A 16,367-nucleotide genomic window follows, 5' to 3' on the forward strand; every position below is an offset into this window, starting at 1 on the left:
CATCAGGTGTCAGCTGTGTCAGCATCATGGGTGTGCTGCAGCTGGACGGCAGGGTGTCAGCTGTGTCAGGATCATGGGTGTGCTGCAGCTGGACTTATAGAGTCTCATAAATTGCTATGTTTTATAAGCTAAGTCATTCAAATTCATATTACATATATATGAATTGGTGTTCACCTGCTTAATAAAATGCATAAAGTAATTTCAGTAAACAATATTATATGCTTACTCTGACAATAGTGAGGTTTCCAGTACCCACACTCTTCTTTTAAGTTAAGTTTTCAGGTTACTGTATGTGCTGGCTAGTTTTATGTCACCAGTGACACAAACTAATGTTATTGGAAAGGAGGTAGTCTCAAATGAGAAAATGTCTCCATAAGATCAGTCTGTAGACAAGCCTGTAGGGCATTTTGTTTGTTAGTGAGTGATGTAGAAGGGCCCAGCCCATGGTGGGTGGGGCCATCCCTGGGCTGGTGGTCCTGGGTTCTATTAGAAAACAGACTGAGCAAGACAGAGGCAGCAGCACCCCTTCATGGCCTCTGCATCAGCTCCTGCCTCTAGGTTTCTGCCCTGTTTGATTTCCAGCCCTAACTTCCTTCAATGATGGACTTTGATGTGGACAAGTAAACCAGATAAATTCTTTACTCCCCAAGTTGCTTTTGGTTAACAGTGTTTCTCAGCAATAGTAACCCTGACTAGGATACAAAGTATCTGATCCGAGGCATCTCCACATGTTTGCTATTGGTCATTGTCTCCCCCATGGCTCGCCTTTCTTCCTTCCTCTCTCCAGCTTACTTTCTCTAGCTCCTCCTCCATGTACCTTATTACATTCAACCCGCAGTCCTTTCTATTCCTCACCTTGCTAAGATGAATGCACACCCAGGAATAGATGTGTGAACAGCAGGGTGCACACATGCTCAATTTTCATTTTTTTAAAAAAGTTTTATTTAGTTATTTTATTTGTATGAGTATTTGCATGCATATATCCATGTACCATATATGTGCCTGTTGCACTTGGAGGCCTAAAGAGGATGTTGGATCCCTGGAATGGGACTTGCAGATGGTTGTGAGCTGCCATATGAGTGCTAGGAGTCAAACCCTACTCCTCTGTTAAAAGCCAGTGCTCTTAATCACAGAGCCATCTCTCCAGCCCCAGCCTATTGGGTTTTTAGTATCAGTGGTCTTATATGTCCTGTAACATATGTCTTATAACAGGCAGACTGACACTTCTGCTTCCTTCTTCCCCTCCTTTCACCTTCCTTCTTCTCAAACTCATTTCTATTTCTTTAAGTCTTTCAGTGAAGTCATTACTTTCTACAGAAGTTGTATCAGGAGCAGGGCTCCTTAGGTTACTCTGGGTAGGGAAGACTAGACCCTGTTTGCAGAAGCTTGCTGTGATCTGATTGTCTTCCTTCCCTTTTCTCTGTAAGACTGTGTAGTGCTGAGACTAGGGGGCGGAGCTTAGAATGGGATTCTCAGAGATGAGGCAAGTGTCACTTGTATAATTTTTATGTACCCTAAATAGGACTGAGTTGGTTTTTTTTTTAAATCATTGTGCTTTGAATTCTTAATATGTCTTGGCTCCTTAGAAAATCTGTCCTTTCTTCCACAGTGTTTTTTCTGAGTCTGAAATTGTGATACACTCAAGGCTGCTTGAAGCTTTTCCAGCTCAGTGTCAGGAACTCAAGTTGGATTGGGGGTGATGGCATTAGGCTTTGCTCTCTGGATACAATTCAACTTCCTGTTTCTAAGAAATCACCATCTAAAGACCTGTAAAAGTGACTTCTGCCTGCCTGGCAGCTTGTGTCAACCATGCTTAGTAACTAGCATGAATAACATGCATAGATATGTGTATATAATCAACATTACAGGGATTATATCTCTACATGTTTGTGATACTGTTTGACCACTCTTCTCCCAAGGAAATCTGATCTCATAGGGGGAAAAACACCCAATCCGATGGTTTAAGAAGTAGATCCTTAACTGGGAGGTGGTGGCCCATGGTTTAATCTCAGCACTTGGGAGGCAGAGGCAGGTGGATCTCTGAGTTTAAGGTGAGCCTGGTCTACAGATCAAGTTCCAGGACAGCCTGGGCAACACAAACAAACCCTGTTTCAAAACAAACAAACAAACAAACAAACACATAAATGGATCCCGTTGGTAACTAAATAAACCAAGTAGACTTGGTCATTCTCAAACCACCTGTCTCTGCCTCTCAAGTTCATGCACCACTGTACCAGGCCCCTGACCACTATTGATATTTTGCTGTGTTCCATTAAAAATTATTCATTTTATGCATATGTGTGTATGTAGAGTGTGTATGTGTATCGAATGTATGCAGGAGCTGGAGGATGGGAAGAGGGGCCCAGAACCAGAGCTGGATGCTCAAATGGTTGTGAGCTACCATGTGGGTGTTGGCAATCAAATCCAGGTCTTCAATAAGAGCTGTAAGCTATTTTAACCACTGGGCTATCTCTCCAGCCTCTATGTTTTTATGTGTACATATGTAGAGGTATGTGTATATGTACATGTACTTTAAAATCATTTGTTCTTTGGCAATTTCATACATGAATGCAAAGTATTTACATTGAACCCAGCCCTAGCTCCTCCCTCCCAGTCCTTCTGTCTCTGTTTCTTCTGCCCTATCTCATTCTTCCTCCTTGCCCTCCTGTTATCCAGTGAGTCATTTGGGTCACCCACTACTTGTACAAGAGTGTAGGGCCATCTATTTCAGCATGGACAACCTGCTAAGTTGTCCTACACCTACACCTCTGAAGAAAAATAACTTTGTTTCTCCTCAGCTATCACCTGCTAAATGCTCTTCAGTTAACAGCGGAGCCTTGTGAGCCCCTCCCCTCTCCATATTTGGATACGTATTGGCTTGATCTGAGGCATGTTATTTTAAATATATATATGCAGCTTGCCTGTTGGTCAGTGCTTATTCTCACAACATCCTAGAGGTCAGGGCATTTCCCTCAACAGGGTTTTAGATAGCTCAGCTGAGCTTGGTGGTTGTCAAGGTCATGACCAATCTAACAAGTTTCCTACCACTTCATGCCTCCTATTCTTTCCAGAACCTAATCTTTTTATGAATCTCGGACTCTCAAGAAGTTTCTGAGTATTCAAACTGTAAATATTTACCCGAAGTCCTTGTGCGGTGTGTGGCTTATGAGTGTGATGATGTTAACAGTATAAACATTCTTTCCCTCTAGGTTGGTGGATGACCGTTGTGTGGTGCACCCAGAGGCGGGGGACCTTGCCAACCCACCCAAGAAGTTCAGAGGTAAGAAAAAAAAAAGACCATGTGTGTGACTTTAGAGGGCAGATTATTTTGTGTCTTAAGGTAAATAATGCTACAATTTTACTCAGTGAAAATCATTTCCAGTTTCCCCATAGGTTTTGTTGTTAAATTTGGAGGAATCTATGAAGAATTATCTAATTTTTGTTTTGCAATGAGGCATCTCTAGACGGCCAAGAAACACTGGTAATTACCTATGAAAGATGAACTTTTCAAGCCAGTAGATATAACTAAATACTATTTATTTATAGATTTCTGTGGCAGTCATGTTATAAATGTCATAGTGTTTTATTGTTAGCTTGTTAATTATCTTTATGAAAGTCCCATGTGTGAATGTGGCTTTTATGGTCCTATCACAGATGGCATGTTGTAACTGTTGTCCTAGAGCTTCATGGTCTCCTTGGCTGAGAAACCAGTTGCAGCAGCAGGTTGATTATAACTCAGCTGCTGCAAAAGGATTAATGGGACCTGGAGAACATTCTAGAAAACAAGAACTAGTAATTACAACATCATACAAACATTAAAAACTAGGATCTGTGTATGAGAGAGAGCGTATGATTTTGATCTTTCTGAGCTGTCACCTCACTTAATATCTGTCTTGGATTTCTGTTACTGTGATGAACACCAGGACCAAAAGTAACTTGAGGATGAAACAGTTTACTTCATCTTACAGCTCTCAGGCTACAATGTATCACAGAAGGAAGTCAGGGCAGAAACCTGGAGACAAGAACTGACACAGAAGCCGTGGACAAACGCTGCGTATTGGCTTGCTCCCATGGCTCGACTGCTTTTTAATACAATGAGCTGCCCCTCCCCCATCAGCCATAATCAATATAATGCCCCAGAGACTTACTTAAAGGCGAATCTGATGGGGACGTTTTCTCGATTGTGGTTCTCTCTTCCCAGATATCAAGTTGACAAAAAAACAAACAAAACAACCCCCTCCCCCCAAATCAAAACCCCACACTGGACCAAAACAACAACAAAAGAACAAAAATACAATAACAAAAACCTAGCCAGGACCATATAATAATATCTAGATCCATCCTTTTCCCTGCAAATTTTACACTTTCATTACATTTATAACCAAGTAAAATTCCATCATGTGTATATACCACATTTTATTATCCATTTAACCATTGATGGAGCCCTGAACTGGTTAAGGATTCCTCTTTCTCTACATCTTCTCTTTTTTATAAAACTTATTTAATTGTGTGTATGCATGTACATGTGTGCTCCTGAGAGCATATGAATGTGCCACATGTGTGCCATGCCCACGGAGACCAGAAGTAAGAAGTGACTGTGTCCTTTGCAAGAACAGCAAAAGCTCTTGCCATGAAGCCTTCTCTCTCCAGCTTGTCATTTGATTTTTGTTCTTTGTTTGGTCATACCCATTCTGACTCGGATGAGATAGAATCTCATCCCTAAGTAGTTTTAGTTCCTGACTGGCTAAGGATGTTGAACATAAACATGTTATTTGTATAATGATGGTTTGTATTTCTTCTTGGGGGAACTACTTATTTAATCAGCCCATTTATTGATTGACAGTTTTGTCTCATTCATTGATTGACTGTTGCAGTTTGTCTTAGTCAAGGCTACTATTGCTGTGATGAAACACTGTGACCAAAAGCAACTTTGGTAGAGGAAAAGACTTATTCAGCTTACACTTCCACATCACTGTTCATCACTGAAGGAAGTCAGGACAGGATCTGGAGACAGGGGCTGATGCAGAGGCCATGGAGAACTGCTGCTTACTGGCTAACTCCCCATGGCTTATTCTGCCTGCTTTCTTGTAGACCCCAGGACCACCATCGAAGGGTTGGTCCCACCCACAATGTCCTGGACCCTCCTCCATCAATCAGTATTTAAGATAATGGCCTCCAGGCTCGCCTACAGTGATATCTATGGAAGCATTTCCTCATTTGAGATTCCCTCTTCTCCAACAGCCCCGTATTGTCTCAAGTTTACATGAAACCAGCCAGCACACAGCTCTTTATATATATTCTTAAAAAATTATTTTGTCAAATTAGAGTTTCTCAGTGCAGCCTTGGCTGTCCTGGAACTTGTACTGTTGACCAGGTTTGCCTTGAAGTCACAGAAACTCACCTGCCTTTGATTCTGCTGGGATTAAATGCGGGTGCCACCACAGCCTGGCATATATTCTAAGTTTTAACTTCCTTGTGTAAGGTCTGTCTAGCAAAGGTTCTCCTCCACTCTGTTCATTCTGCTGATGCTTTTCTTCACGGTGTGAAAACTTTTTAATTTTTTGTAGTCCCAGTTCTTCATTCTTACACGATCCCCTGTGCTGCTGGAGCCCGGTTTAGAAAGTTCAAAAGAGAATTAGTCTCAAAATCAAGCTGGGACAGCACAGTCTTTGTGTCTGGGGAAAAGCATGAATTTCAGGATCTGAGTGTATTGTCTAGGGGCTCTGTCATCTAAAGTGGGTCACCTGCCGGGAACCTCCAAGGACATCTGTCACTGTCCCATGAGAGTTGAACTGGATAGCAAGAACACTGTCCTCTGATGAGCGTTTGTAAGCCTTGCAGTGTTCCCAGGGAAAGGTTTGCAGACGCATTTTGCGTCTTTATACAAATGTTATAATGAAAGGGCACAACGTGACTCTGTTAAACATGTTTGGCTCTGATCTTACTCCACCCTCTTCTGGAGCAGAAATTACTTTCCTTTTCTTTCTGTTTCTCAGTCATTGAATTTTACCCATGGAAGACTCCTTCTCCTCCCCTGAACGGCCATCGGATACTGTGGTTGAGATACCTAAGCTCTCTCTGGGATCATGTGATCAAACTTGATTCAAAGGGCATCCCAGGTCTGTGCTGTGAGTTTCAGCAGCCCGATTCCTTGGTTCTCAGTGGGACTTGCCCTTTCCAAAAGCAGGTTGTGTGAAAGGGCAGGTTACTTTGGAGAACAGGAAGGCTCTGGAGGGTAACAGATCTGTGCTGGAACTAACAGCCCTGTGCCCAGAGGCAGATGGACCCAGATGCATGTTTCCTGTTATCCAGTGGGCAGGGGTTCAAGGTGTGAATCACTGTCAGAGCAGGAGCCTGGCTTTCCTGTAATCTGACTCTTAGCTCACCTCCCTGCTAGTTTGCTTCACTTTAAAACTAAATCTCTGTCCCTCCACTATTGTCAGAGAATTGCATCCTTTCCAGTTGGAGACCCAAACACCTCATGTCTGAAAGTCCAACTCTTCTCTGGCAGAGCCCAGCACAGAGGTCTCTAAAGTTGACTGGCCTCCGGCCTGGTTTTCCCAACAGCAAAGGAGCAAACTCTCTCAAAAGCTTCAACCACGGGCAGCTTGTTGTTGCAGTTCTGTTGGCACTTCTGTCCTCTGCCTGTGTCTGTTTCTCCTGTCTGCCTCTGCAGCTGTAAAAACCATTGCACGCCCTAGAGCTGACTGTGGGAATCGCCAGCCTAGCATGTCCAGACTCCTTGGCCAAGTTTCCAGAACCTGATTGTTTCTTCCTTAGACGTTGTGAAGGAACAATAGGCCATCATCATCATAGCTCCTTGAGCTGGGCACATGCTATTCTCAAGTGAATTTGAACAACTTTCAGTGTCCAGCAATGACATGTGACTCTGGCTCAAGTCCTCTGATTTCTTGAGCAATTAAATTTTTTTTTTTAGAACCAAAGTTTTAGAATGGTTGAAGTTAATGATTTCCCAACCATGCACAATCTCAAAGTTTCCCAGGAATATGCCATGAGGAATATTTCCTTTGAGGATGTGTCTAGAACTTCCTTCTAAAGTTCCAAGGACAAATCAGAGTTCTCCCCGGGGAACCAATGGGTTTATTGGGCTTGTACACAGAGCACAGGTAAGGTTTACTGTAGGAGTGTGGGTGACCTTGAAGCAAACTACCTTAGAAGGTCTGCAGGACCATGAATGATGTCTCCTCTGTGTCTGACAGACCGGGTCTGTTAGATTTTTGCGAGTAGCTTAGACAGATAACGCCAGATCAAAGGGTTCCACGAGGGGGAGTTTATTCAGGAGATAGGGCAAAGGTGGGGAGAGAGATGGAAGAAGATGGCCAGAGAAGAGAGAGAGAGGAGAGGAGTAGAGGCCAGCCATGACCACGTGGAGAGAGGGGGAAGGGAAGGAGGGAGGGGGCAGAGGACAACCTGCAGGCACGGGAGTAAGGGGGCAAGAGAGAGCAAGAGAGAGTGGAGGGGGCAGGCAGCCCCTTTTATAGTGGGCCAGGCCTACCTGGCTGTTGCCAGGTAACTGTGGGGAGGAGCATGCCTGGCTGTTGCCAGGTAACTGTGGGGAGGAGCATGCCTGGCTGTTGCCAGGTAACTGTGGGGAGGAGCTTAGACAGAATACTAACGGGATCCCCTGCCCTTAGGCTCCCCCAGCTTGTATACTCAACCCTTTCCTTGAGTCCCCGAGGCCATGCACAATTAGAAAATAGATGCTACCGGCTGGCTGCTCAGGCAAAGGTTCAGTGTCCATCACACCCGCGCTCTCGTCAGCCCTGCTTTGATGGTCTTCTATAAACAGGGACATCTGATCTGATGAAGCGTAACAGCTTGGCCGGGGGGACGAGATCATCTCAGTTGTCTTATCAGCACAGAAAACGAAGCTGCAACTAAACAAACTTCCAGAGTTCCTCAAAGCCTAGTGTACAGTTGTTTCCGTAGAAACCACTGAGGATGGCCTGGAACTTTGATATTCCTGTCTCTGTCCCCACCTTTCATGTGCTGGGATTACTGGTGTGTGACATCATGCTTGGCTTTCTCTGTTTTTGTTTTTCCATTAATTAATTTATTTATTCACTTTACATCCCAGTCACTGCCACCCCCACCCTGCACCAGTCCCCACCTCACACCGTCCCTCCCCCTCTCCCTCCCCTTCTTCTCTGAGAGGGTGGAGCCCTCCCTCCTTGGGTATCCTCCCAACCCTGGCACATCAAGTCTCTGCAGGACTAGGCTCACCCTCTCACACTGAAGCCAGAAAAGATAGCCCAGTTAGGGGAACGTATTCCACAGACAGGTAACAGCTTTAGGGATAGCTCCCACTCCAGTTGTTGAGGGACCCACATGAAGACTGAGCTGCACATCTGCTACATATATGCGGGGGGCCTAGATCCAACCTGTATAAGCTCTTTGGTTGGTTCAGTCTCTGAGAGTCTCCTAGGGTCCAGGTTAGTTGACTCTGTTGGTTTTTCTGCGGAATTCCTATCCTCTTTGGGTCCCTCAATCCTTCTCCCAACTCTTCCACAAGACTTCTGAGCTCTGTCTAATGTTTGACTCTGGGTATCTGCATCTGTTTCAGTCAGCTGCTGGGTGGAGCCTCTCAGAGGACAGCTATGCTAGGCTCCTGTCTGCAAGCATAACAGAATATCATTAATAGGGATTGGTTCTTGCCCGTGGTATCGGTCTGAAGTTGGGCCAGTCATTGGTTGGCCATTCCCTCGGTCTCTGTTTTATTTTTGTCCCTTCATTTCTTGTAGACAGGACACATTTTGGGTCGAAGGTTTTGTGGGCGGGTTGATGTCTGTAGCCCTCCACTGGAGAACCTGCCTGGCTACAGGAGGTGGCTACTTGAGGTTCCATATCCCCCACTGCTATGCTTCTCAGCTAAGGTCTCCTTCATAGATTCCTGGGAGCCTTCCCCACCTCAGGTTTCCTGCACATTGTAGAGATGACCCCACCCCACCCCCACTTTCTTTGTTTCTAAAAAACAATCTTGAGACTGTGATAAAGGTGCCTGTCCAGGAGAATTGTAAAGCTGGCTTGGGGAATTCTGCCCTATTCTATTTCCTTAAAGCCTTGTGTAGAGGCCACATTTCTTGTTGTTGTGACCAAAAAAAAAAAAAAACAAAACCAAGAAGAGATGTACTTGTGGGTACTCTGTTGACTCTCACCTTTTTTCATGCTATTATTCTGGGGGTGAGCCCCCTCCAGGCTGGCCTCCTCCCTCAGTCAGCCTGTCTAAAAACATCCCACAGACATGCCCAGATGTGAGACTCAGGTGCTTCCAAAGGCAGGGAGGCTGTCTGTGACCGGAAAGCATGGCAGCTTGTATCTCATAGGTCATTTGTTCAAAGTAAGAGCTTGCTCTGTGTGAGCTGCTCGATAGTAAATTCCAGAGTCATTTGGATTGTGCAGGTTTTTCCACTCTTCCATTCCACATACCCCCTTTCCCCCAGGATTCCTTGCTGCGTTTGGTACCTCATTCCTTGTTTTCTAAGGGTTACAATGTTTCTTCAGTCTTCATTGCTTTTGCCCTGGATGCTTTGGAAGAGTACAGCCGGAGATTTTATTGACTTTCTTATGGATTGGCTTCTTTTGATGTTTTTGTTACAATTCACCTAAGTGGGGGTTAAAGTCTAGAGACACATACCACAGAGGTTATGTTCACACCTCTATGTCTCACAGGTCACAATGTCAACCTGATTTACTGCTAGTCTTGTTTCCTGATGGATACTTTCACATTCCCTGTGTTAAATGAAGAGAGTTACTTTCCTTTATTTTTTGTTGGTTTTACATTGGTTTCTTTCCTATTTCCTTTTGCGTCTCTCCCTTTTCTGTAAAACTGTCTTGTAAGAATGGAATTGTACAAAAGTCTGTGTGTGCCGTGAGGAGAAGCTGACTTAAATGAAAGCAAGAGTGGTTTATTTGTCCTTCTGTGACCCTAGGGGTGAGGAAACACAGACATGAAGGTGAAACCAAGGAGCTTGTCCCCAGGAGGAAAGAGATGGTCCCTGACCCAAGGTTGGGCTTTTGGACTAGAATGTTTCAACTCTTGAGATCCTGCAGTTGTTGACTCTTGCCTATTTCATAACCCACCAAGTCTATCACAGGGCCACTCCTGCCAAGCACTGGATGTTTAGAGGTCAGAAGTCATGATGTTTCAGAAGCTGGAATTTAAAGGAAGAATTTCTGTTCTGTGCAACGTAAAGAGCAGGTGGTGAAAAATCAGGGGCTTAGATGTAACCAGTGAGGAGATTTAACCTGATTTAACCTGATTCCTTTTCTGGTGACTGCAGACGGCATTTTGAAGGTACAGCCTCACTCTGTGCTTCCAGCCATGGAGGCTGCACATCCAAACACAAAAATGAAGACTTTTGTTAATGTGTGCACAGATGCATGCATATATGTGTATGTGTGTGCGTGTGCGTGTGTGTGTGGGGGGGGCAAGCCGGAAGTCAATATTAGGTGTCTCCCTGTATCTCTTTCCTCCATATTTTTTTTTAGAGAGGGTCTCTTGCTGAATGTGGAGACTCTTATTTCAGCCAGAAAAGTTAATCTCTGTCCCCAAGACCAACTGTCCCCAGTTATACATGCACGCTGCCACCCCGGCTTTTTACACGGGAGCTGAGGATTCAAACTCTGGTCCTCGTGCTGTGTAGTAGGTACTTTACCCATAGCACCACCTCCTCAGGCCCCGGTGGTTAAGCATGCAAGTCTTTTGTAACATGTATATGTTTCACTTGCTGCCTCTGCCAGACCCACACTTGTTCTGTGGAATTTCTTCAGATTTGGATTCATATGCTTTTTTTATTTTAATTTTGAGACAGGAATTCAGGATTCCCAGACTGCCCTCAGACTTGCCCTGTAGCAGAGACTGTACTCGAATCTTCCTATTTCCATACCTCGAGTGAGTGATTATCAGCATCCACCATGCTTAGCATTAGTGTCCTGGTTTTTTTTCTATCTTTCATACTCAATGACAAACTATTTCAAGTTTGAAATCAATCAGCTTAGTTTATTGGGCGTCTGATACTTTCATGTAGCGTCATATTTCAGGCTCCCTAGGCTTTGTTATTTTGTCACCAGAAATGTTGCTATTCAGAATCGGAGTTCAGAAATCTGAGGGCAATGAGGTCACACAGCCATCGCAAGGTCACTGACCTTCTGGGGCAGAGCTGAGACCAGTGCTTAACACTCTCCTGATCTTGGAATTTTGCTTGTCTGGAAATTCTACCTCTTGGCCTTCACAGCCGTGTGAGAGAACCTGAGCCTTCCCCCACCTTAAGTATTTGTCTCAAGCGATATCCTCAGCTCCTTTCTTCTGCATTCTTGGTACGTTTTAACTCTCTTATATTGCCGCTAACTACAAATCCCTCAGGTGTTCTCTAGCCGACATGTGGCCTTGTTTGTTTTCTGCCAAGGTCCTTGTGGGTGAGTTTGACACTTGAGATTCACCAAGGACTGAACACAGTACTGTTGAGTTTATTCTAGAGAGAGAGGTCATCTTGGTCTTGGAGACCATATTTAAAGCTCAAGGGAATTTCTTCCTTCAAGTTTTCAGTCAACTCGAACTCTGATGTAATAATTTGTTGCTCAGAGAACTTTGGAAGTCTGTGATGGATTCCAAGCCAACAGCTACATGAATCTGTATTAGGACCTTTAAACACCCTTCACTTGGAAATTACTTGGACTGTAGATAGCGGTGTTTGTGATAACCTCTGTCTGTAGCTAACCCCTACTACTAAACTCCTAATTGACAGTTGAAATGAGCTAATGAGTTTATTTTCTTCAGTGAGATTTTAGAGAAGGAGGAGAGGGAGTGGATTCCAGTGTCTGTTTCATTCTCTTGTGGAGCTACATAGGACTACAGAAATCTGTGCATTTTTAAAGCACTGGAGAGATGGTGTAGGCTTAGATTTTTCAAAGGCTACTTTAATAAGGGTTCTTAAATGCTTCTGCTTCTCTTCTGGCCCACCAATCGAGGGTAGGGGAGAAAGATGGTTAATAGGACAAGTGGGATGTGGACACATTTAGAAGTTGTTCTTTGGGGCAATTCTGATCTTTGTTGTCAGGATACCAGCAGTCCAGTCTAAAACATCAAACATAGAAGCAGCACTCCAGTCCAGTTGGCAAACACCAAACACAAACCAGTAGCAGCAGCTTGATCCAGAAGAAACCACAAGGCCCTGCTGAGCCAGCAGGAGTCCAAGGAAGTGGCAAGAAGCAGCTGGAATACCACAAGAAATTCTCCAGTGCTTTCTCTCTATGAAGTCACAACAAGCAAAGATCAGGGAAGACCAGCAAACTACTGCAAGGCGAACCAATGCAAGAGCATCATTTACTGTCTATTGGGTTATATTTATACTCTTTCCAAACATCACACATCCTCTCATGTGTCTGCCTCAGCAAAACATCCTCTCACAAGTCAGCTTCCAGAAAAACACCACATGACACAACCGAGTCTCTCAAGAAACCAGAAATGTACACTTCAAAATGGTCCAGAGCTTAAGGGCACTGGATGCTCCCAGGGCCTGGGTGGTTCCTGACAACCAACTAAAACTCCAGTTCTAGGGGAGCCTGTGTCCTCCTCTGACCTCGCAGGCACCAGGCACACAGGTGGTATACAAACACACATGCAGGGAGATCATTTATACACATAAAATAAAATAAATACGATAAAAATGAATCTAAAGCACTTAGTGTTCATTAGAAGGAGACTCCTGTGATTTTGAGTGATAAGGAAATAAAGGGCTGTTCTGGAAGTTCTGTGAATTGTAGAAAGCCGCACTCACAATGAATTGTGCATCTGAAAAAAAAAAGATGAATATCATATGAATTTTGGTTAACTTCTAGATTTAATTGTGAAGTTTAGTTCACCCTTTATGAGTAAGAAGCAAGAGGTTAAGAAGATTGCTCTGTGAGTAAAGATGCCTGGAGGCTCAAAGGCCAGTTAGCTAGGAGCACACCATTACAGAGACATAGAAACCCTGCTCCAGCAAGGCTGAAGGCAAGAATGAATGCCTGAAAGTTGTCTTCTGACCTTCAAGTGTATGCTGTGGCCTGCACAACTGCATCCATAGACACAGTTCACACACACATCTGCATACTCGCGCACGCACAAACACACAGCCCCCCAATAAATAAAAAATAAACGTGGTGTAAGTTCATGTTATAATCTCCCCTTTCAAACTGTGTATGAGGCTATTGGTCTAAATTCTTACTAAGTACTGAACAAATATCATTATCTGAGCATTTTAATAGCTAAGATTGCAAGTAAGAAACAATAGAGAGTTTTGGGAGCCAGCTTAGCAGCTACGTACCCTTGAGGAAGATCTGAGTTAGGTTCCCAGCACCCACACTGAGTGGCTCACAATCACTTGTAACTCCAGCTCCAGATACTCTAACACACTTTTCTGGCCTCCATGGACTACGCAAATCTGCATAAGTAAAAAATAAATCTTTTTTCTCTGTTTTTAAATTTTATTTTGTGTATGTGTACCATGTGTGTGCAGTACCTGCAGAGGCCAGAAGAGGGCGTTATTTTTCTTGGTACTAAAGTTACAGGTGGTTGTGAGCCACTCAGGGTGGATGCTGGAACTGATTCTGGGTCCTCTGCTGGAGGAGTCAGTGCTCTGAGATGGTGCTGAGCCATCTTTCCAACTCCAAAGCAAGTCTTTAAAAAAATATATTAAATATAGAAATTCTCAACATCAAGTGCTTAAAATGGTTTTCACGTGATCTCACATGACCTAATGACGTCCCATTTACCAAGGTGCCCTTCGTACTTTAGGATGGGAATTCCGTGCATATGGGCATGCAGTTAGTAAGTAAGGTGGGGAGCTGGGGAATCTTCCATGCTAGACTGTCTTGAAGACAATCATCAGAGATCTGGAATGTGTAGTCTGCATAGTGTGCCATGTGATCGCGTTGCTACACTCCAGACAAGTTGGATATGAATGTGGTTCTCAAGGAGTTTGTAATCTTCTGAGGGAGATAAGAGGTGTATTCAAATACTTACACCTCAAGGTAGGAAGAGATAAGGGCTAAATAAAAAGCGATGGTGAGGTACTGTGGGTGGATGGAGATTTAACTAACGGCTTTAAGGGCAGCCGATGCTTCTTAGTTAGGTTGTCTAGGAAGGATTGGGTCTGAGGTGGAGGGGCACCTGGATTTCAGACCCATGATTCACCTTTTCATGAAAGTAATTCAGGAACAATTTTTCCTACCTAGCTCAGAGGACAGCTTTCTAGAGTTTGTGCTACTCCCACTGCTGTTACTGTATAGTAGTAAAGATTGGTGCTCACAGCGACATCCAGATACCACCTTGAACCACGATGGGTTCATCAAGCCTCTGTTGAATGCACCAGAGATGAAAGCACCAAGCTGCTGCTGCTGCCGTATATCTGGCCTGGAGCAGGTGATTGCAAGTGAACCAACAAGTGATTATGATAAAAGATCTATCAACAACTAATATTTACCTAGTCCTTAGTGTACGCCAGTTGATTTTCTAATTGCTTTATGTCATTAAATTATTCATACTATCTAACCTGATGAGCCATATTTTAATAATATTTTATTAGCTGCCGTAACGGAAATCCAAAGGCCACACCTTCAAAACAAACCCAAAATTGTTTCAGTTGTTGTGTGACAGACTTTTCCTGGGGAGACATAGCACATAGGTCTACTCACCCCAGAAATGAAACTCACAATAGACCAAAGTAACAATTGCACTAATGTCCTACTTGGTGAATCAATGCATTTTTATTCGGATTACTAACAGGAGTGTTTCGTTAGGGTTTTACTGCTGTGAACAGACACCATGACCAAGGCAACTCTTATAAAAATAACATTTAATTGGGGCTTGCTTACAGCTTCAGAAGTTAAGACCATTATCATCAAGGTGGGAACATGGCAGTGTCCAGGCAGGCATGGTTCAGGAGGAGCTGAGAGTTCTTCATCTTCATTTGAGGCTGCTAGCAGAATACTGGCTTCCAGGCAGCTAGGATGAGGATCTTAAAGCCCACACCCACAGTGACACACCTACTCCAACAAGACCAACCCTACTCCAACAGGGCCACACCCTCTAATAGTGCCACTCCCTGGGCCGAGCATATATAAATCATCACAAGGAGTATGGGTGAAAGGTTACTTGCAAGGAGTAGGGATAACTCAAAAGCAGTTACATCTCCAGAAGCCAGTCCCGATGGGTGAGCATTGGCAGCAGCATCTTTCTCTCTGCAGTTTGGCTGGTCAGAGCCTCTATCCTCAGCAACTATTCAATTCCTTTTATAATGCCCGGAGGGCCCTAAAGCCTCTTCCAGGGTCTTACTCTCTCAGGTACTTGCATTTTAGTTTATCTCCTGTTTTTACCTGAAGCTCCTGGGCCAAATGTTTCAATTTGGAGATAATGTTGCACTTCAGAGGAACAGGCCATTCATCACCAATGACTTATATAGGCCAAAGGTTTATTTATCGTTCTCTTAATAGCTACTAGGTGACAGAGCTGGGACAAATTTAATTAAACACTCTCCAGAGCCCCTCTAAACTTACCATACTATAGGCATGTATAAAAAGCTTTGTTTGGGGGTTGGAGAGATGGCTCAGTGGTTAAAGATGCTGGCTCTTCCAGAGAACCTGGATTAGGTTCACAGCACCCACAGGTGGCTCTAAACCACCTGTAACTCCAGTTCCAGGGGATCCAGCACTTTCTCCTGGCCTCTGGTGGTTGCCAGATGCTCACATAGTACAGACATGATGTGGGCAACACACCCATTCATATAAAATAAGATAATTAAAACTTTTAAAAGATTCATTTGTGTGTTTTGCGTTGTGTGTGTGTGCATGCTGGTGTCTGCGAAGGACAGAAGAAGATGTTGGAACCTCTGGGGCTGGGGCCACAGGTGGCCGTGAGCTAATCAGGTGCTGGGAACTGAGCCTGGATTTTCTGTAAGAACAGCAAGTGCTGAGTCATCCCTGCAGTCCCACGATAGGCATATTATGAAACGCCAGGTTGGCTCAGTTCTTACATTCTTTATAGCATACATAAAAGTATGTGCAGTGGGAGGAAGAATGCCATATACCTATTTACTATTATTTTAAATTTTAATTAGTTTGTGAGCGTTTCATACAAGAGTACTGTGTTTACATTGTTTTTAACCCTCTCTCTTCCTGCTTCAACTTCGTTCATATCCCCACTCACAAACCCATGATGTCCTCTGCCTTAATCTTGCTGTACCCCTCCCCCATATATTTACCTACTGAGCTAGGGACTGAAGAACCTATTGGGAACTCGTCCTGGAGAAAATGATTCTCTCTCTCTCTCTCTCTCTCTCTCTCTCTCTCTCTCTCTCTCTCTCTCTCTC

General features: G+C 44.0%; 1 protein-coding gene across 2 annotated transcripts in view; it reads left to right on the top strand.

Annotated features, from left to right (window-relative positions):
• Itpr2 (inositol 1,4,5-trisphosphate receptor type 2) overlaps positions 1-16,367 on the top strand; it is a 384,041-nt gene that overhangs the window by 24,030 nt on the left and 343,644 nt on the right. For both annotated transcript variants that reach the window (XM_028757612.1, XM_028757613.1), the window contains exon 2: positions 3,210-3,280. In XM_028757612.1, the coding sequence (XP_028613445.1) occupies positions 3,210-3,280 (71 nt within the window). The remainder of the gene's footprint in view (positions 1-3,209; positions 3,281-16,367) is intronic.

Source organism: Grammomys surdaster, unplaced genomic scaffold, assembly GCF_004785775.1.
Source record: "Grammomys surdaster isolate TR1022 unplaced genomic scaffold, NIH_TR_1.0 126176, whole genome shotgun sequence".
Lineage (NCBI taxonomy): Eukaryota > Metazoa > Chordata > Mammalia > Rodentia > Muridae > Grammomys > Grammomys surdaster.